The 18,591-nt window shown below is 35.2% G+C and overlaps 1 protein-coding gene across 1 annotated transcript in view; it reads right to left on the bottom strand.

Annotated features, from left to right (window-relative positions):
- Nucleotides 1-1,509, bottom strand: part of LOC116164725 (homeobox protein B-H1-like) — a 32,277-nt gene extending 30,768 nt beyond the window's left edge. Inside the window, exon 1 of the mRNA XM_031478935.1 lies at nt 1,024-1,509. Coding sequence (XP_031334795.1) covers nt 1,024-1,249 — 226 coding nt within the window. The 5' untranslated portion in view covers nt 1,250-1,509. The remainder of the gene's footprint in view (nt 1-1,023) is intronic.
- Nucleotides 1,510-18,591: the final 17,082 nt, after the last annotated feature.

Genomic DNA, 18,591 nt, shown 5'->3' with positions numbered 1-18,591 from the left:
TTGCTTTTCATAAGTTCCGCATTAATTTGATTATACAGGTAGTTACATTCTTGTATTATACGCACCAGCCTTGAATGGTAGGTACTTTTTTGTTATGATTTTGCATGTTTATCGAGACCAACTAATTGAGATTTATCTTTATGACTTGTAATAATTAGATTATTAAACAAGAGGTTACAAGTTACTACACGCTAAACCGCTGAGAAATGCGAGTAATAAGAATCAATTCAATTGTTAGAGCTCTTGTGAAAAATACTGTTTTTGAAAACTTGTTACATTATAAATTGTGTGAAATTATTAACATTTTTATTACACCCAACCCAATGAAGGTTCTGTTATAATAATCATCAAGTTGTTTAGAGTTAATTTAGGATAATTTTTTGTTATTGTGCGCACTGTTTCCCATATATATCTAGCAATTATTACTTATTGTGCAACTAGGAAAAAATCTAATTGCCAATTGAAATCGCGCTATTATATAATTTTATTCTGTAAAGCTTTTAAATATTGAAGTTAATTTGATGCGTATTCCCACAAGTAAAATGAACATTTATCTTTTTTTATTCCGCCAAGCGTCATCTAATTTTATCGCGTAGCATTTGTTTAAAACTAAATGCAGTATTCAAATGATGTGTGCGAAGAATGAGAATTAGGTATATCTGTAGAGAAGTAGAGTAAGTACCTACTTAATAATTGCGCAAACTTTCATTTGCGGATTTCTAAAATTAGCGATGCGATATATGTTTCCTATATTTATGTAACATTTGCGTGCGCATACAATACAACGGAAGCGCGCCGTAACAATAAATAGTATTTTAATTCATGCCGGCATTAAAAATAAAATGAGTAGGTAATATTTTTAATGAAATAATTACAATTATGTACATCGGGCAGTAAAACGTAGTACCTATACGGTTTTTATTCTTGTTTTATTTGTTTGCGAGACGCGCGGTTTCGCTCCTAGAGACTGACATTTATTTATCGCGCGCTCAAATCTTGACAGAGCTTAATTGACTTACTTACCATTAGAGCATACGCTAGAAGTGTCAGGATGTCCGGAACTGTCAGTGTCGCTGTCAGCATGTAAAGGTACAGAATGTAAGGATAAATCTCGTGGTCCTGGACTGGGAGATCGCCCCCGAAGAACAGCAGCTCCGTCTCCAGGACTATTAAGGATATCCGTTATCATAAATCGGGAGCGGGTGGCGGCAGTTTGCGGCATTGCACGAGCTTCGTCTTGCACAGTCATACCCGCCACCGCAACACCTGGCGCAAATTTACTTTCGCTTCTATTCCACACTTTTAAAGTTACTACCCCCGCACCAAAACTCCAAAAATCGGTGACCGGCGACGTTTCTCCAACAACAACCGCCACTATCACCAGAGAACAACCTCAAAACATACCGCCACGGAAAAAAAATCACTCGTAATTATCACCTTAAATATATACAGGTGAATTCATCACACATGGACGTATAAAACCAAACTAACTTGCTACATCTCGCTTTCAGTAAATCAGCCATGTTTAACAATCTCGTTCCCTTCTACCCTCACCAGACCACGTTCGTCCAATGGCAAGCCCAATTTTGTAAAAGGCGCACCAATCGAAGTTACCGCTAAACTGAAGAGGCGTCCAAACGCTCAATTCTTATACATTTATTTTATGGGCAGGTCTTAAGCTCAGATTTTATTAGATTGACTATTTAGAAAGCAGTTTTGGGCATTTCCACCTGAAAGAGAGCTCTGAAACTTCCCTTCTACAATAATTAATTAAACGCATCTAATTTATTATTTCGAGTACAATTATTCTTTTTCTTCTGAATTTACCGCACTATTGTTTTTGTCGAATTACATTTTATAATGGAATGAAGTGCTCCTTTTAAAATATGACCTTATTGATTAGTTGTTTGGTACCTATCCTAGTTGCGAAAACATTTCCTCGTATAAGCGAAAAGTTGGCAGATGGAAGTTTGAAGTAATCCTTCGCATAACTGCACACATCTGGGATGCGTTTTATTACTTACTTGATTTATTTTACCCGCTGTTTGAGGGAAATCACTGTACCTATATATGATTTGAATATATATATATATATATATGTACGTAATGGAACTGAATGTTGGTAGAGAGCCGCTTAGATACTTGCTAAGTAGGTAGGTATGTATTACCTATAGCACCCGTTCCACTATTATTGAGGTTTTCGCAAAAATGTACCTATCTACGTACCCAATGAAAAACTGGACCAGTCTTCCCTATTAAGTGTGGAACCGCATATTCTCCAACAATTGCTTCACGAAATGATCATCATAAACAATCTGTTATGCATCAGAAGAATTTCTGCATTACTGGAGTATGTCTTGCTGCCATTCTGGAACCTTTCACAACAACGCCTGACAAAAATGGAAGTGACAAACTAACAACCGCTTATTTGGAGGATATAATTGGATTTGAAAAGTTTGAAGAGCGCTTTTTCCATAAGAACATTAGGTACACGATATGGTACCGTAAAAAGTTGCTGACTACAGGCCTTAAATGTTCGGTCGAGCGTTGTATGTGCAGCGTCGCGCTGATGCTATGACTGCGATTGCCGCAGTCGCGTCAATGAAGGATTTTCATTGGAAGTCTTCGGAAACAGCTCTGACGGACTACTGTTTGCTTTTCTAACTTGGAATACTTTTTCCGTAATCGGACAACGCACGTTACACTTGTTCAACCGGTGTCGTTAACTTGCTTCTGCAGAAGGGTATTATAAAAAGAATAACTAACTGCGTCTTCAAGTAAACAAATCGGGCTGACTGCCCTAGATTTAGCGTAAAGAAATTTACATGCTCTTTAGCCGTTGCGAAACTCAGCCGCGATAAAACACGCGTGTTAATCAATTTTCTCCTGATAAAACTCCTTATTCCAACGATCAGATGTGTCTTACTTCTAACACTTTATCTAAATTGAATAAATTACAAAAGCGATAAAATTAAAGCGAAAACTACGCAATTACAAAATTTCTAAAAGGAAAAACTAAATTGAGATACATATTCAAATCAAACGAACCAAATCTGGCACTCTAGACACGAAACGTGCACTGTAAGGCAAAGAAGGATTTTCTATAATATTTTAAATGAATTGTTGTATACAGAGAATGATATTGTAGTGAAAATTAGGAAATCATGAATATAAGAATTATACCATTCGCGCCAAAACCAAGTAGGTGCCTGTTTGTGTTTCGTTCCTCGGTAAGCATTGGTTATAATTTGAAAAAGAATTAAGGAATTGCTATACTGAAAGAATGGTAAGGAAAAATTGCATAGCGTATACTATGCGATCAAAAATGAGTTGCTGTCGAGTCGCCTTCGAAATTTTTCTTACATGGAAAATCGTATTTAACTTGAACTTCCAAAGGCGACTCGACAGCAACTCATTTTTGATCGCCCGTTACACCCTATAACATTTCACATACATTCAAAATATATGGCACTAACATCAAAAGCTTAATTACTATTTATAGTCAATAGGCACTAAACCATACAATAATTGCAACTTCAAAAAACAAACAATGTTCAAACGTTCTATTTGAAATTATATGGTCTTGCTAAACCACACTTAATTAATAATAATAAAAAAAAACGTTAGGGGTTTTTTCTCTTCGGTGAAGACTTTTTTTTTCGCTTGTTTGAAACATAACTACATTCCGGGACCTTTGGGAAAACCAAAATTAAAACGTGCACGACATAAATACCAACATTACTTCAGGTTCAGGTTGTAAGATATACAGGGTGAACTAAATGACATAAAAGAGAATTCATCCCAACAACTCTCTGAGTCTACCTACCCAAACTAAAAAAGGAAATATCTAACCCCTCCTTGTGATACATCAATGGAATAAAACAATTGAAAAGGGCGTATCCATAGTCACGAAGTTAAATTTTAAAAACGTACCCTACTTGTGATTCAATGATAAAAAGCTCCAAGGATCAGTAATATCTAAATCTTCAATAAGAAGTTTCCTTGAGTAGAATATGTTAAATAATCAATTTTTTTAGGTAAGTGGCGCTTAGGAATTTATTTGGAGTGAGTTCTCTCTCGCTCTCTTCCATTTTTCTTAACCTTGTTTATAAAATCTGCGATTTTTGTGAGATATGGTCTATTGTATGTTCTTAAATTGTCACTCTGTATATATATTTTTTGTATATTTGGGTTTTTCTGACAGTTACCGTGTAGGGACGGGAAAGAATATCCCTACTGCAGAGACACTGCATGTCGTAAGAGGCGACTAACCAACGGAGAAGGTTTAAGTAGTAGGATGTGATATAGGGTATTTATTACGACTTTTTAATTCGCGTTTCTTTTTGCCGATTTGATCGGGCCTTAATATCAGAGACCGCAATGTCGAATGTGGCTTATCCAAGATCTAGGACTGTTAAATGGGGATCTTTGTTGAATGTATGGAAAGAGTGCATGGGAGACTAGTACGTTTTGTTGAATTCTGTGAGGTTCCCTCGCTTATAGGCTCTTCAGATTCGGTAACTTCTCGACAATCCGTGATACCATTTTGAGGATTGCTGTCTCCAGAAGAGATGGGATTAGAATTACCATGGAAAACATCTGCACGACCTCGGGCGGCGAAGCAAAGAGCTATTGTAAAATAAACCTATAACACTCGGATTGCCTCTAGTGGCGAAAATTCTTACAAAGGAAATATCTAGATGGCGTCAGAATTTAAATAAGAGAATTATTGAAGTTAGTTTCAAATTCCTCTTTACTTTTCAGCAAGTCTCCTTAAACGTATATTGTTACTCGACTACCTTCTCGTGCTTGCTTCTCTTTAAGTTCTTCTGAACGTCCCTTTAAGTTTCCTTTAAATTTTTCACGCATTTCCTCTCATATATCCCTCAAGTTTTAGGTCTCCCTCAAAATCTCATCAGCTATCACCTCAAATTATACACGTTTTGAACCACCAGGAACCCGAATCAAACAAAATCTGATGTCTGTCTGTCCTCTTATTTTTAGCTAAACAGCTGAACCGATTGGAACTAAATTTGGTACACATATTTTTAGACATGAAAGGCAGGACTGAACGCTTTTGGGCAGAATCGCGAAATGTGCAGGGGTGCGGATGGTATGTGTGCTGACTACAGTAAATTTTTATGTTGAAAACGGATCAACTATGTAAGGAAATAAAAAAATGTGTGGGTGACTTGTGGGCCATCGGGCGTATTCTTCCTCATTGGAGCCCTGCACGTATACCTACGTGTAATATACAATATAAACTGCAGTTACATATATTTTTAATAATATCAGGTGGACGGTTAAACTAGCAATGGTCAATTATAGAAGGACACTAACAAAATGACACATCTGTTAAATTTGCAAATTAACGACTACAATTGGTAGGTAATCGTTATTGAGACGTATAATATATACGTATAACAGGCGAACATTATTCAACTTTAATAACCCCAAAAGCAGTAGCGGCAATTTATTTTCCCATAAATATGCTAGCGAGATATCCACATATTAAAAATAAGGCAACCACGAAAACACCCTCAAAAATAGTGCATACACGCAAATGATTATTAGATAAAGTAAGTAGTAGGAAACCTAATCTGATTGTTACCACTTCGGTACGAAAGGAAACAGATGGTGTCACAGTAACAATTAAGCTGAAATTTAGCCCCCTTTTATGAGAGTCAAGCATGAGTGCCCACCGTTGTGTAGGTCCACTTATTAATCCTTGCGGCGCGCCTTTATTGCCGCTAAAGTTTAGGTTCAGTTTTCCGTATTGCATTTTTCATTGTTCGCAACAATGGATTGTTCGGTAGATAATTATTTATTTAGTGCGGGGTGAATTTAGATAAAACCCAGATTAGATGATTAAGCATTTTAAAGTACATGTACCACCTATTTAGATTCCATTTTGATATAGCGAACGCGCGGATTGCTCCAATTTCGCTTTCGGAGTTTTCACTTTTCTGTTGTGTTATTATTTGTCCAACATAATTGCGATAATATTCCGCAATTAAAATAAGCGAGCGTTCATAACAATACCTACACGCGATTAACAAACCAAAACGAACTGATGGATGCCTAATAATAATGGTTTCTCAACTTATAAATATGTATCAGAACTGGCGTGTTATTTGTTAACTGACTCGTTTGTAATCTGAACACTCTCATATAACGGACTTTCTCTACAAAATAATAATAATAAGGCTATTAGACAATCGCTAAACTTCACGCTTTAAAACAATATAGATTATTGTTATAAATTATGTAATATATATGTCTAACAATCCTCGTTATCTACCTACGTATGAATTTAAATCCGATGGCGCTATAGCGTATCAATTAGCAAACTTTTACTCAGCGACTTGTTATGTACATTACGCACATATTTACGGCTACTGGTAAAGACAGAGGTACACTACATCTAATTAAACGGATCGCAACAGATGCCACCCTTATTCATTTGCGACCCCTCTTTCACCTTGATCATAAAGGTACCTGCGCTCGCCTCCAAATTAAAAACTGGAAGAAAGTTGGTGCGTATGGGAAAAAATTGGCAAAAATATCTTATTTAAATGTTCTGTGATATAGACCCTGGAATATTGGTCTCGCAATTCTCACCAAAAGCGAATATTGATTCGTAGAAAACATGCTCCAGATAAATTTGGCCCTCAAAAAAATTAGCCCTGAAAGAAAATATAGACATATAAAAAATAGGACAAAGTTACATTTATATGAAGATTTCATACAAGGTTGTTACAAAGAAGCAATGGTATTTCTATGATGATTTTTAAAGAGTTTCTGAAGAATTTGGGATTTAACGTTCCTGCTGATGATAATTTTGTACTAAGTGACTTCTGCGCGCTTCTGCGATTTCGTATTTTTTTTATCCTCCAATATGCATTTTTTTAGCTGTTTCTGATTATTTTACTAACTGGTTTTATTATTTTTCTGTAAAAAGTCAGAAAATTTATCTGAAAGAAGCAATAGAACGCTGTACAAACTATCCATTGCAACAGCCAGCAGATATCAAATTAAACCCAGATGAATATAAATGCCAATTAATATTAGGGTACAAATGTACCCCTCTGAGTATTTTTTAGTGACGTTCGTAGCAGGAAGGTAAAATTTAGAAAAATGTTTACAAAAGGTCAAAAGTCAATGTCCATTTTTTCTATTTCTTAAAATAAATAGTATTTCCATAAGAAAGTGTCCAAATTGAACCATCCTGTACAGCTATTTTGCAGTCATGTAACAGTTTTATTTTGGCCAGAACGTATTGAGTGTTTTTGGTTGACGGTCGCTGTAATTATTGTTTGAGATTCGCCGGTATACCTAAATTGCCGGTGGATTTTTGTTCGCCCAAGCCCCGGGGCACATTTTTGCTGTTCAACTTCCTCTTCCGGTATTCTACTTAAGAGAACGTATTAGATCAGCGATTGAACTTATATTTTGTAGAGTCTCGACAGGTTTCTGCATTATTCTCCGCGTTTGAGAGTCTATAGTTTGGGTTTCACTAATTACGCTCTGCCACTGGAAGTTCGAACTGATTTTAATCCACCGTCGCGGTAATTTCATTCTTTTATGAGTAGCCCTTTCATTTTCATAAGGTTTCACCGTTGAGTGAAGGATCTAGATCCTTCACTCAACGGTTTCACTCTAATTTACACGGTTTAATCTCGGAATTTTTCCATTTAAGTTTACGTTCAACCTTTAATTACGATTCTCAGGACCCAATTCGGCGGCCATTTTGTTGGCGAAGTTACGCAAAATACGTGATCAGGAAAACCAGTATCTCAGTATATAGATAAGGATTTGGGTTTATTGGGATAAAAAAAATTCCTATTTGTTCGTAATTCATGGTTTTCAATCAAATCACTCAAATTTTGAACGCGTTATCATTTTGGTTGAGCACACTGCTTTCCTTCAGAAGCCGTTGTGCATAGTTAGCGTGGACGATTTTGAAGTTGGTTACAAGTAGACCAAGGCCCTTCGGGCATTAATCAAATTTTTAATTACCGAGACATGTATAACTCGCGTTAGTTTCTTTCTGTTGATTTTTCTGCCTGATGGTATCGTTCGAAGAGAGCTCTTTTCTTGCGACAGCTTGGACTACATTAAAGCTAAGATTGTATCAGTTTTTAGGTATTGTAACTTGCACTTTCATCATCGATTATTGTTCGAGATATAATTTCTGGGAACTATTTTGAAATTCAGCACATTGATTTCTCCACCATTATTGAATTAGGGGATTTATTGGGGTCTATATGGGGATTTATTTTCCATTAGTATGGAAAGTTTAATTTAAATTTAATCGAGATACTTATTTTATTATTTTATATATTATTGTTTTATGCAGGGAGAGTTTAACATTTAAAGAAGCGGAGTGGCGCTCAACTTTATGAAAAAGCTACGAAGGTTTTCTGCCCAGCCGAATTCGCTTATTGCAAAGAATGAATGGGTTTTTCCTATTGCACAAATTTAAAAAAAGTTATATAAACAAAACTATGAGCAAGAAGATAAAAATACTCTTATTAAATGGTTCTGATTCACATACGGACAATTACTCGTTTTCATTAGGATTTTCTTGATATCCCTGAAAAATAGCATCAATGTGTTCTATGCCCATTATAAGTGCCACCTTTAAAATAGGAAAATCGAGATTTTCTGCTCTTTTCATAGCTTGAATACGCGCAAGGTACCAGGATTCACATTTTATTGCATTTGTTTTTTATCAGTTTCGCAAACTTTTTGAACCAAACTTGTAAGCCATACACTTGGGGTACGTAATTGAAAGCGAGCATTTGGGTGACCTGTGCTACCCCCGCCTAGAATAAGCCGCAAAGTTTCAGTTGTCCAGTCTCACAGACTGGAGGTTAAAATTTGACTTATAGATACTCAAAATGACCCTCGGTTAACCTGACACAAGAGAAATTTCCATTGAACATTAAAAACAAAGTTTATCTGGTTTTTCTTTATTATTGTACTTGTAATTCAAGTTGACACATATAAAATGGACATTCCTACAAAACGAGTAAATAATCTGAAGGCTAACCAGCGCCTTATTGAAACATTTCATTCCGTTGTAAACGATCGCACACAGAAAAGTACTCACTACTTTGTTGTAATAAGTAATTTTTTTTGGTCGGAAACCGCCTGCACAGATGCAATAAATGACAAAAACAACACACTTTTCACAGAATTATTTTAATGTGAAAACACATCCGTGTATACAAATTTTCTCCTTTCTTTTCATAAATCACCAGCACTGGTTCCATGACGATTGACATAGTTGGAATGGCAACTCGGGTGCAAACTTTACATTGAGGAAACCCTTGCTTCTATATCTTGTAACTGAATGTGTGCAAATTGACTCTGTACAGCATTCGGACTAATTCTTGTTTCACTTCTTTAATTTTAACTGACAAACAACAAAAATTTTAAAACATCCGTCGACCGCTGAAAAATCGCAGACCTCACTATCGCGTTTTTTATCTTCGGTACAGGCCGACGAAATACGAGCAATTGTTTACATTGCATTTCCCTATTTGTAAACTTCACACATGTGCCACCCCTTATCTTATTAAATTAAATTTGACTTTGATAAAGTCCCCTTATCAAGCTTCAGAAGAATTTCGACCGAACCTTTTTACAGAGTTTCTATCGATGCTTGAAAATGTAGCGGACTAGTCTACAAGGAATCAAAAATGTGTACCCTCAAAGTTAAACAACTGAAAAACCATACGTTCTCCTACAGAAAGAAATAGCACAAAATATAGTCACGCAAACGTATCAAATTTAGTAGTCATGTTTCGGAAGATACGAGGTATGTCAATTGAATAATGGGCCTAACCCTGTAGCAGTTATGCGGTGGAGGCTTTTCTGCAAATAATGTTTCACAATTTCCTTTGTTTTTATTAAACTGGAGATTCCAGGAACAAGAAAATGCCCACTTAATGATGGAATAGTAATGACCGCGGTATTTTATTAATTGTCATGGGTTCACCAGGCTTTGAGCTTTGCTTTGTCTTTCAAACTGGGGGAGTACAAGAGTGTTCCCAATTTTTTTATACATAGTGGAACCGTAAAACAATCTTTTCCAATAATTGTCGCGATCATTTTTGCAAATCAACGGACTGTGGAATTTTTTTAGTTAACTAACAAATCGAATAGCTTCCGAGATTTAACAAGAAAAGTAACTCTATAATCGGCCCTTGGCACTCGGATTAATAAAAATCATTCATTTTGGTGAAATAGAAGCATGAAAAAAGTTCACGCTGTAAAGAATCGATCGGTGCGACCCGATTTGCAAAATCATTTTTGGTTGTTTCGAAAACTGGCTTCAAAGTCAAAAGCTGATTTCTCGTGACCTATTAATCGGATTTGGACGTATTTTTTTTTAATGCACGGCTTTCCGAGAGCTTTACATTCGCCTATTATAGAGTTATATTTTTTTTGTTATATTTCGGGAGTTATTCCATTTGTTAACTAAGAAAATTCTTCGGATTTTGAAAAAAAAATTGCACAGTCCGTCGATTTGCAGGAATCATCGGGACAATTATTGGAAAAGATTGTTTTAGGGTTATAATATGTATAAAAAAATTGAGAACACTCTTGTACTCCCCCAGTTTGAAAGACAAAGCATCTGTTTTTCTACTTGTTTATCTAATTAATCAATGAGTATGAAACCTACGGTGATCTGGTTTGTCATATTGTTTTGTTATCAAAGTAGTTACTAAATACGGATTTTCAAAAAGATCGAATGAATTTTACTTAACAATAACAAAGTGTTAATTTTAGAGATTACTGTTTTTACATTTTTCCCTAAAAAACAATAACAGTTGAAAATGAGCGTTCCGGACCAACTGTATCTTATAGAAAATTTTATTCTAAACAAGTTCATTTCTATTCATTTTTTCCCTCAGAGCAATAGTTAACGAGATATTGGCAGTCAAATGTGAAAAAAACACATTTTCCCATTTTTTCTTCGTTTTTTGTTTATAACAATATGTTCTGGGCGATTCTGGCTGGGGGGACTATGGTTTTCCGATTCAGCGGATTTTTTTACATAGAATACGCTTGGTTTCGTTCAGTGGAATGACAACATCCAGTTTATACTACTTTTAGAGCTAATTTGACTGGACTATATAGTTACAAATTTTATCTCAGAATTTGAAGTTAATGTACCAAGGTACACCAGTGACATCCTGTCTCACAGAAGCTATTGTAACAATTTATTTTTACCATTATATAAACAATCGCATTTGTTTTATGGTGACCGTAATTTATTGTTTGATAGTCGCTGACATACCTAAATTATATCTGGCGTCGTCTGTCTATGAGACCAGGCGCATTTTCCTTGCTTTTTCCGATTTCCTTTTCCAGTATTCGACTGTAACGACGCTTTGGTGGACACGTTAAGAAATCAGGGTGAAAACCATTTTTTTTCGAATTTTCAAAAACTAATTCCAGATTCGTCATTTTCATGTTCAAAAACCCCCAGATACCAAATTTCGTCGAAATTAGAATTTTTTTCGCACCCCCATAGTAGGGGTGCGCCCTTTCGTGGTAGGAAGTTTTAAATTTTTTAGTCAAAATCGGCTAGAGCATACCCGAAAACCTATTCAAAGGCGGCCAACCATCTTTGTAACTCGATCTTATGGTGGCTGAGAAAAAAATTAAAGAAGATATCCAAATTTGACCACGTCTTTGGGGATGGCTCCCAAACGAAACACGTTGGACCCTCCGTTTATTTGGAAAAAGTGCTTTTCCTGATCCCCTCTTAACACCCAATTTTTTACACTCAAAAATAAACGCAAAATAAAATAAAAATATGTAAAACTACTTTTCATACGAGACTGTAAATAACTTTTAAATATCTCCTTATTCGGATTGCTTAACTATAATATTATGAATAGCACGTGAAAAAACGACCACGTTTGAAACAATTAATGAATAAAAATGCGGTAGTTAAAATATAGTGTTATAATAACTACAGTTTTAGGATATCCTTGAGATTTTCACATAAACCGTAATGTATGTAATTTCAGATTTGTAAGTATTAAAAGCAAATTTCTCATCGTTAAGCTTTTATATAGAGTGAAATTGGGCGAAGTTTTATTACACATTCAAATATAATTTAATTGCGTCCCGCATTTAAAAGCCAAATTTTTTCAGGAAAACTTGATTATTTCCAAATTATGCAGAGCGAGTGCGGATGTAGTTTTCTTCGTAAATCTACCTAGTTTCCAACGTCTACCATTTTATAAGTATGTACTTTTAATACATCCGGTCCTTAACAAAGCAACAACAAACAATTTAATTTATTATTATAAATAATTTATATGAGAACAGCAGCAGCAGGTAGCTTAATAGCTCCCTCATTAATCAAAAAATAAAATACATTAAATCCATTAGTACTAATGGGTTTATAATTGTATCGAACCGACCACAGAAATTAACTCGGGAAAGACAAAAAATAGGACTCGTCATAATAAGCAGTTTCTGTAAATTCAATTTTAGTTTAGGCCAAAGCTTGTTCTCTTTTCGGCTGTAGGTGCACATTTTATATCGCATTTATACCTAAGTAATATCCACTTAATTTGGAAGGGTAAGAGGGAAATTGGGTACCCTATCATCGTTATACCAAAATGTGTCAGCGTGACTTTTCCGCTTAACGACTCCTTTGGGAGTTTTAAGACATTTAAATTGACACTAATTATTAATAAAATAATAAACAATTAGGGCCGAATTAGTCCCGCTTATCAGTTAAATGAGCACGACAGTTGCAAACACACCATGTCGATCTTATCAACAAATTTCCCAGCACGATATGCTTCTTGGTTGCGTGGTTTTGTGTTAAAAAATATAGACCCGTGGGGTCAAAGTTATAAAAGGGAGGTAGGTAATTTAATTGTTCGGTAAATTACTTCGCAATATGCATTTTTATAAAAAACATAAAATGGGAAACGTGCCACAGATTATTAACTTTGAAAAGTTTTATGTAGATTTCCTTAATTTATAAGTAATGGGACTGGTTAAGGAAGGCGACAGGAAGGAGTTTACTACAGAATCATGTCAGACCATGCACTAAACGGCATAAAGTGAGCACGCCCGAGTATTTAGATGTTAATTTAGTGCGAACCAGAACTTCTCAAGAGTTTCAACTACTAAGACAATAGCGCAGTCAGGCTACGTTAAATACAGACATTTTACACACCGATGATGAAGACGTTAAATTTACATACACTGTTAAATTCTATTATTTTAGATTTTAAACATAATTTTACAACAAACATCTCTCACTGCTGCATTTATGTTACAAACTCCTTCCAATTTCACGTCCTGAAACTGTCTCCAACGAAGCAGAGTTCTGAGCTAGTAGTATGCCTTAACGAGAACTTAACATCCGTCGTCTCGTCTGACGTTTTTGTTATAGCATCAGGTACGGCTCACAAGTTTTGACAGAATATCTATTTCATTATCTCGAAATTGGTCTGTATATATACAGGGTGTAGCACCTAAGACCCCTTCGGATCATAATTCCTATACCATAAAAGATACCGAAAAAAGTCTTAGAGCAAAACTGTATATTTCTAAAATATTTTTGATCACTAGGGGCGTGCTGTATTCCAGTGGCGTAACAAACTTGCATTTTTTTTAAATTGGAACACCTCATATTTTATTACTGATTTGGAAAGTCCTTGAAAAATACTTATTTTTTTATGTAACATGTTATACCTCTAATTCGACAGTTTTTCGAAATTTTTTTTGATAGAAACTAAATCGGGCAAGGGGAGCTAAGTTGGACTCAGGCACAAGTTAAGACGAGGATTAAGACGTCTTCCACAGTCATAATAATTTTTTTAGGTACTTTATCAAAACAATTAATTTTTGCTTGACCTTCGCTAGATGTCATAATTTTGAAAAATTTTAAATGGCACCCCCCTAAACAAATTATACCTCTGGGTAGCCAAAACTATAAATTTTCCACTGATATAAACAAAACCACATATTTTATAAGAAAATTTTAGAGAAAAACCAAGTCGAAACGCCAACTTGTAAAAAAACGTTCTTTGCCGAACCCAAGTGTGCCATGACACATGTTACATAAAAAAATAAGTATTTTTCAAGTATTTTCCAAATCAGTAATAAAATATGAGGTGTTCCATTTAAAATTTTAAAAATATGAGGACGGTAAATGTGTACAATTGTGCTCTAGGACTTTTATCGGTATCTTTTATGCTAAAGGAATTAATACGAGAGGTCTTAGGGGCTACACCTTGTATAAATGCTGTCTTATTACAAACACAAAATTTTATTATTTTTAAAAATTTAATAATTCTAATAACATGAAAACGTGATTTCTACGCCGTCTTACCCTTCTAGTAACAGAATCGCGCAAGGAATCTCTTTTGTAAGTTTTCTCTCCTGATTGTTTTTAGCATGTAATTTGTTTCCACAAGATAATCGTAATTTTTATTGACGAAAGCCGCAGTTTTTTCTTTTTTTATTGTTGTCTTTCTGTTTCCCTCTCATTTTTATGACAAATGTCCTTTTTTTCCCTTTGCAAGTGTCACAAAATTCTGTTAATTGAGGTGCAACTGCCTTTCAGAAGGTAAAGTCTTCGGTGCTACTTTTTGGACGTACGCAACTTAGGTTAAAAATTATATCCTCCATTGCCATTAAAATTGGTGACAATCGACTTAGCGTACAAGACGCAGCAAAGCATTTAGGACTACCATTTGACCATAATTTGAGATTTACTGACCATGTAAATTCTTGTGTACGTAAGGCGTACTCAATACTTTTAGTATAGTTCAGTCAAATTAGTGTTTCTCCTCTCCTCGGAATGAGAGATAATCAGCTATAAACTTGTATAAACTTTTATTGTGGTATTCTGAAAGTTGTCTCAAAAGTCTCATAAAATCTCGTGTGCGCGTCTTAAGATATTCAAGGCCGAAGGGCGAAGGTCACAAAAATCTGTTTTTTTTGCAAATATCCCGTTTGCTATCGTTTTAATGCCATTTGCATTTATTATAAAAATTGTAGAGAATAAAATTCTCTACAACTTTTGTCCCAAACATTTTTTATATACTGAACCGGCAACTGTAGAGGGCGGCATTTTTTTGCACTATATTTTACTACTTTAAAGTTTTAAATTAAGTCCTCTAACAAGTTACAAATGACAAAAATTTTTAATTACAATTATGAAATAAATTGGAATTGGTAGATAGTTTAAACAAACTGTAGCTGTAAGTAGGTACCTTAGAATTTAGATCATAAACAGGGTCCCCAATTCCCCATTATGTATAGAGTATAGTATATATCTCGGTAAATATCGACTGTATATAAAATTTTTCTAAATGAAAGTTGTGTAACATTTTATTTCCCATAAAAAGGCAGCATTCAGTTCTTTTTATTTCTGAAAACAAATGAGTAATGAAAAACAATTGAACTTTTTAGCGCATTTCCACAAAAATAAAAATAAAAATGCGCTATTGTGGCCACTTTGTCCGTCCGTCCGTCCGCTCGCTTTGCGACGCTACTAGTTCTTTATCTTAAGAGCTATTGTTCTACTTTTTTCGCTATTTGGTTCGTTATGGTGTCGAGGCTTGCACCAAGGAAGGAATTTTTTTCTGCGTTTATTGCTAAAAAAGTTATTGTAAAAAAACCAACAAAACGTTTTTTACATGTTCCATAATTTTTAGCGCATTTCCACAAAAAAAAAAAATGCGCTATTGTGGCCACTTTGTCCGTCCGTCCGTCCGCTCGCTTTGCGACGCTACTAGTTCTTTATCTTAAGAGCTATTGTTCTACTTTTTTCGCTAGTTGGTTCGTTATGGTGTCGAGGCTTGCACCAAGGAAGGAATTTTTTCTGCGTTTATTTCTAAAAAAGTTATTGTAAAAAACCAACAAACCGTTTTTTACATGTTCCATAATTTTACACTTTTGCCGTTTATTAACCATCCTAGAGATCATTTATAATTTTGTATTGTTGTCTGTCGTCTGTCTGTTGGTCTGTCCGTCTGTTCCTTTGCCTGTCTGTCCCTCTCTATGTCCGTGTGAACGATAATTTTGTTTAGAAATGTCCGATCGCTTTTACATCTCCGTTAGTTATGAACTGAATTGCATGAAATTCAATATGGGCATAGCCTTAGCCATATAATACGCAATGCCAAAAGTTAAGTCGAATCGATTCAAAATTCACAGTGCCCTTTTCGCATCTCGACCATTTATAAACCGAATTGCAAACTTTTTTTCTTATAAAAGTATTTGAATGAAATTTGATACATAGGCGCTTGGAATAAAGGAAAATCAAATGCCAGTTTCAAAATTTGTTTTTGCGCATGCGCAGTGCCAACTTTTTTATTTATGGAAGAATTTAAATGAAATGTGATACATAGGCACTTGGAATCAAGGAAAATCTAGCGCCAGTTTTAAAATTTTATTTTGCGCATGCGCAGAGCCAACTTTTTTATCTATGGAACTATTTAAGTGAAATTTGATACTTTGGCGCTTGGAACAAAGGAAAATCTAACATTCGTTTCAAAATTTAGGTTTGCGCATGCGCAGTTCCAACTTTCTTATTTAGAAAAGCATTGAAATGAAATTCTTCTTATAAACTGAAATTGAAATAGCATGTCAAAAATGGATTGCTCATGTGCAACGCTATCTTTCATATTTGTGACCGGATTTTTACGATTTTAACAGAAGTTGCATCTTACAAATGGGAAATCAATGCAAGTGGAAATGCGCTTTATGTAAATCGTTTACGATTACTTTTTAACTTGTTTAAATGGCAGTGCACCTTTTCATTAAGGCTCATTTGATAGATTTTTTTCTCTTTTCGATGATATAACACGTTAGTAGGTACCCCTTATTAAAAAAAAAAATTTCAAAAAATGTATCATAATTAGATCAATAACATTAATCCAGATATCCTATATAAAACAAGAAACAAAACAAAAAATAAAACAAATGAACGTGTACGTTTCTTATTAAACCTTAAAGATAAAACAAAATTAGCAGTAAAATGGTTTTCATGGCAAATGTTCAAAATGTTCACCATTAACAGCAAGGTAATGACAGTACTATCACAAAAAGCTTGAAATATAACATTTAAAAAAATTTAATTGTTTTTCGTTATTCATTTGTTTTCTGAAATAAAAACAATGGAATACTACCTATTATGGGAAATAAAATGTTAAACAACCTGAATATAGAAAAATTTTGTATATAGTCGATATTTACCGAGATATTCCACACAGAATGGGCACATTGCAATTTAAAGATTATTTTTGGAGGAGCACATATCTTTCGGTGTGCCTAGGAGTGCAAAAAATTTTAATCCGCCACTGCATATAACGTTGCCAACATCTTTAATAAACTGTCACCAAGTTTAAGTATGGCTATGTTTAAAACACAAGTAAAGTACTTTTTGTTAAATTGTCAGCTCTCTATCATGACTTAAGGGGTTTCTGCATTACACATAAATTTTTGATTTAGGAAGTTATGAGGAGATATTTGCGTGTGAGCGTGAATGTATTTATGTCCATTTGTTTAGTTCAAGTTCATATCACATGGATGATCAGTGTATATCGCACTGAATGTGGTCCTTTTTCCAATGCGAATTTACTTTTCTTTTTGTTTTATATTATGTTCCTAAGAAATAAACATTAGAAGCGTCGTTTGTTGCTTTCACGCTGGATATGTTTACACGCAACTTTCGACATCGGCGAACCCAATTTCAAAAGAAAAACACGGTTGGGAAGCGCTTATTTGAATTTTTTGAAAACGAATCGGCCGATTTTAAAATCAAACGTCAAAATAAAGGACTTCGAAAGACCTTTCAAACAAGCTATTACTCGATACCACTTGTAATTTAAAAGGGAATGACTGTGGGGGGCAGAGGATGAAATGGGGTGAGGTAGTTTTTGGTTAAAAAGTTGTCCCCATTTACAAATCTGTTGACGTGTCTCGGCGTATTTTTCTTTAATCAGTGGTTTTCGATAAATCCGTGGTGGGAAGTTTTCAAATGAACACCCTGTATAGACACATTGCACAAACAGGATTCCTTGACCAAATTTTTCAGAACTCCCTAGGTTACTGCGTAATCCAGTCCCGACGTTGCGGAACTGTGTGCCATATTTACCCGTACTGATGGTGTATTAAATATTGCGCCGTGCTGTGGGTGAACCGCAGACAGCGTATGAAGCTTCTGCCTTACCGGCGGACCAGACGCTGCACCAATGCCGATGTGAGTTGGTTCCCGTCATGAAGGGTTCGGGAATAAACATTAGTGTGGCCAAGTGAAGAGTTGAAGAAATTATTTCTTCTTGTGTCGACAAGGAGGTTTCATTCATTAATCCGTCCCGTACTCTTCTTGAGGTTGAGGATTTGTTTGGTTCTTGTTAGCAGCGTGGCCGCTAGTGCTGCCCCACCGAGCTTCAACCGCGGTAGGATTTTCTTCAACTTCATCGGGGTCACCTTAGATTTTGCCGTTAACCTGGAACTTTTTATTTGCCCATTTACACACAAATCTTCTTGTATTTTTGGACGAGTTAGCAGCATCTCTTTCTGGCTACTGCA

This window comes from Photinus pyralis, unplaced genomic scaffold (genome assembly GCF_008802855.1).
Source record: "Photinus pyralis isolate 1611_PpyrPB1 unplaced genomic scaffold, Ppyr1.3 Ppyr1.4_LG2, whole genome shotgun sequence".
NCBI lineage: Eukaryota > Metazoa > Arthropoda > Insecta > Coleoptera > Lampyridae > Photinus > Photinus pyralis.
The sequence above is the reverse complement of the archived record's forward strand: the minus strand, read 5'-3'. Positions and strand labels throughout refer to the sequence as shown.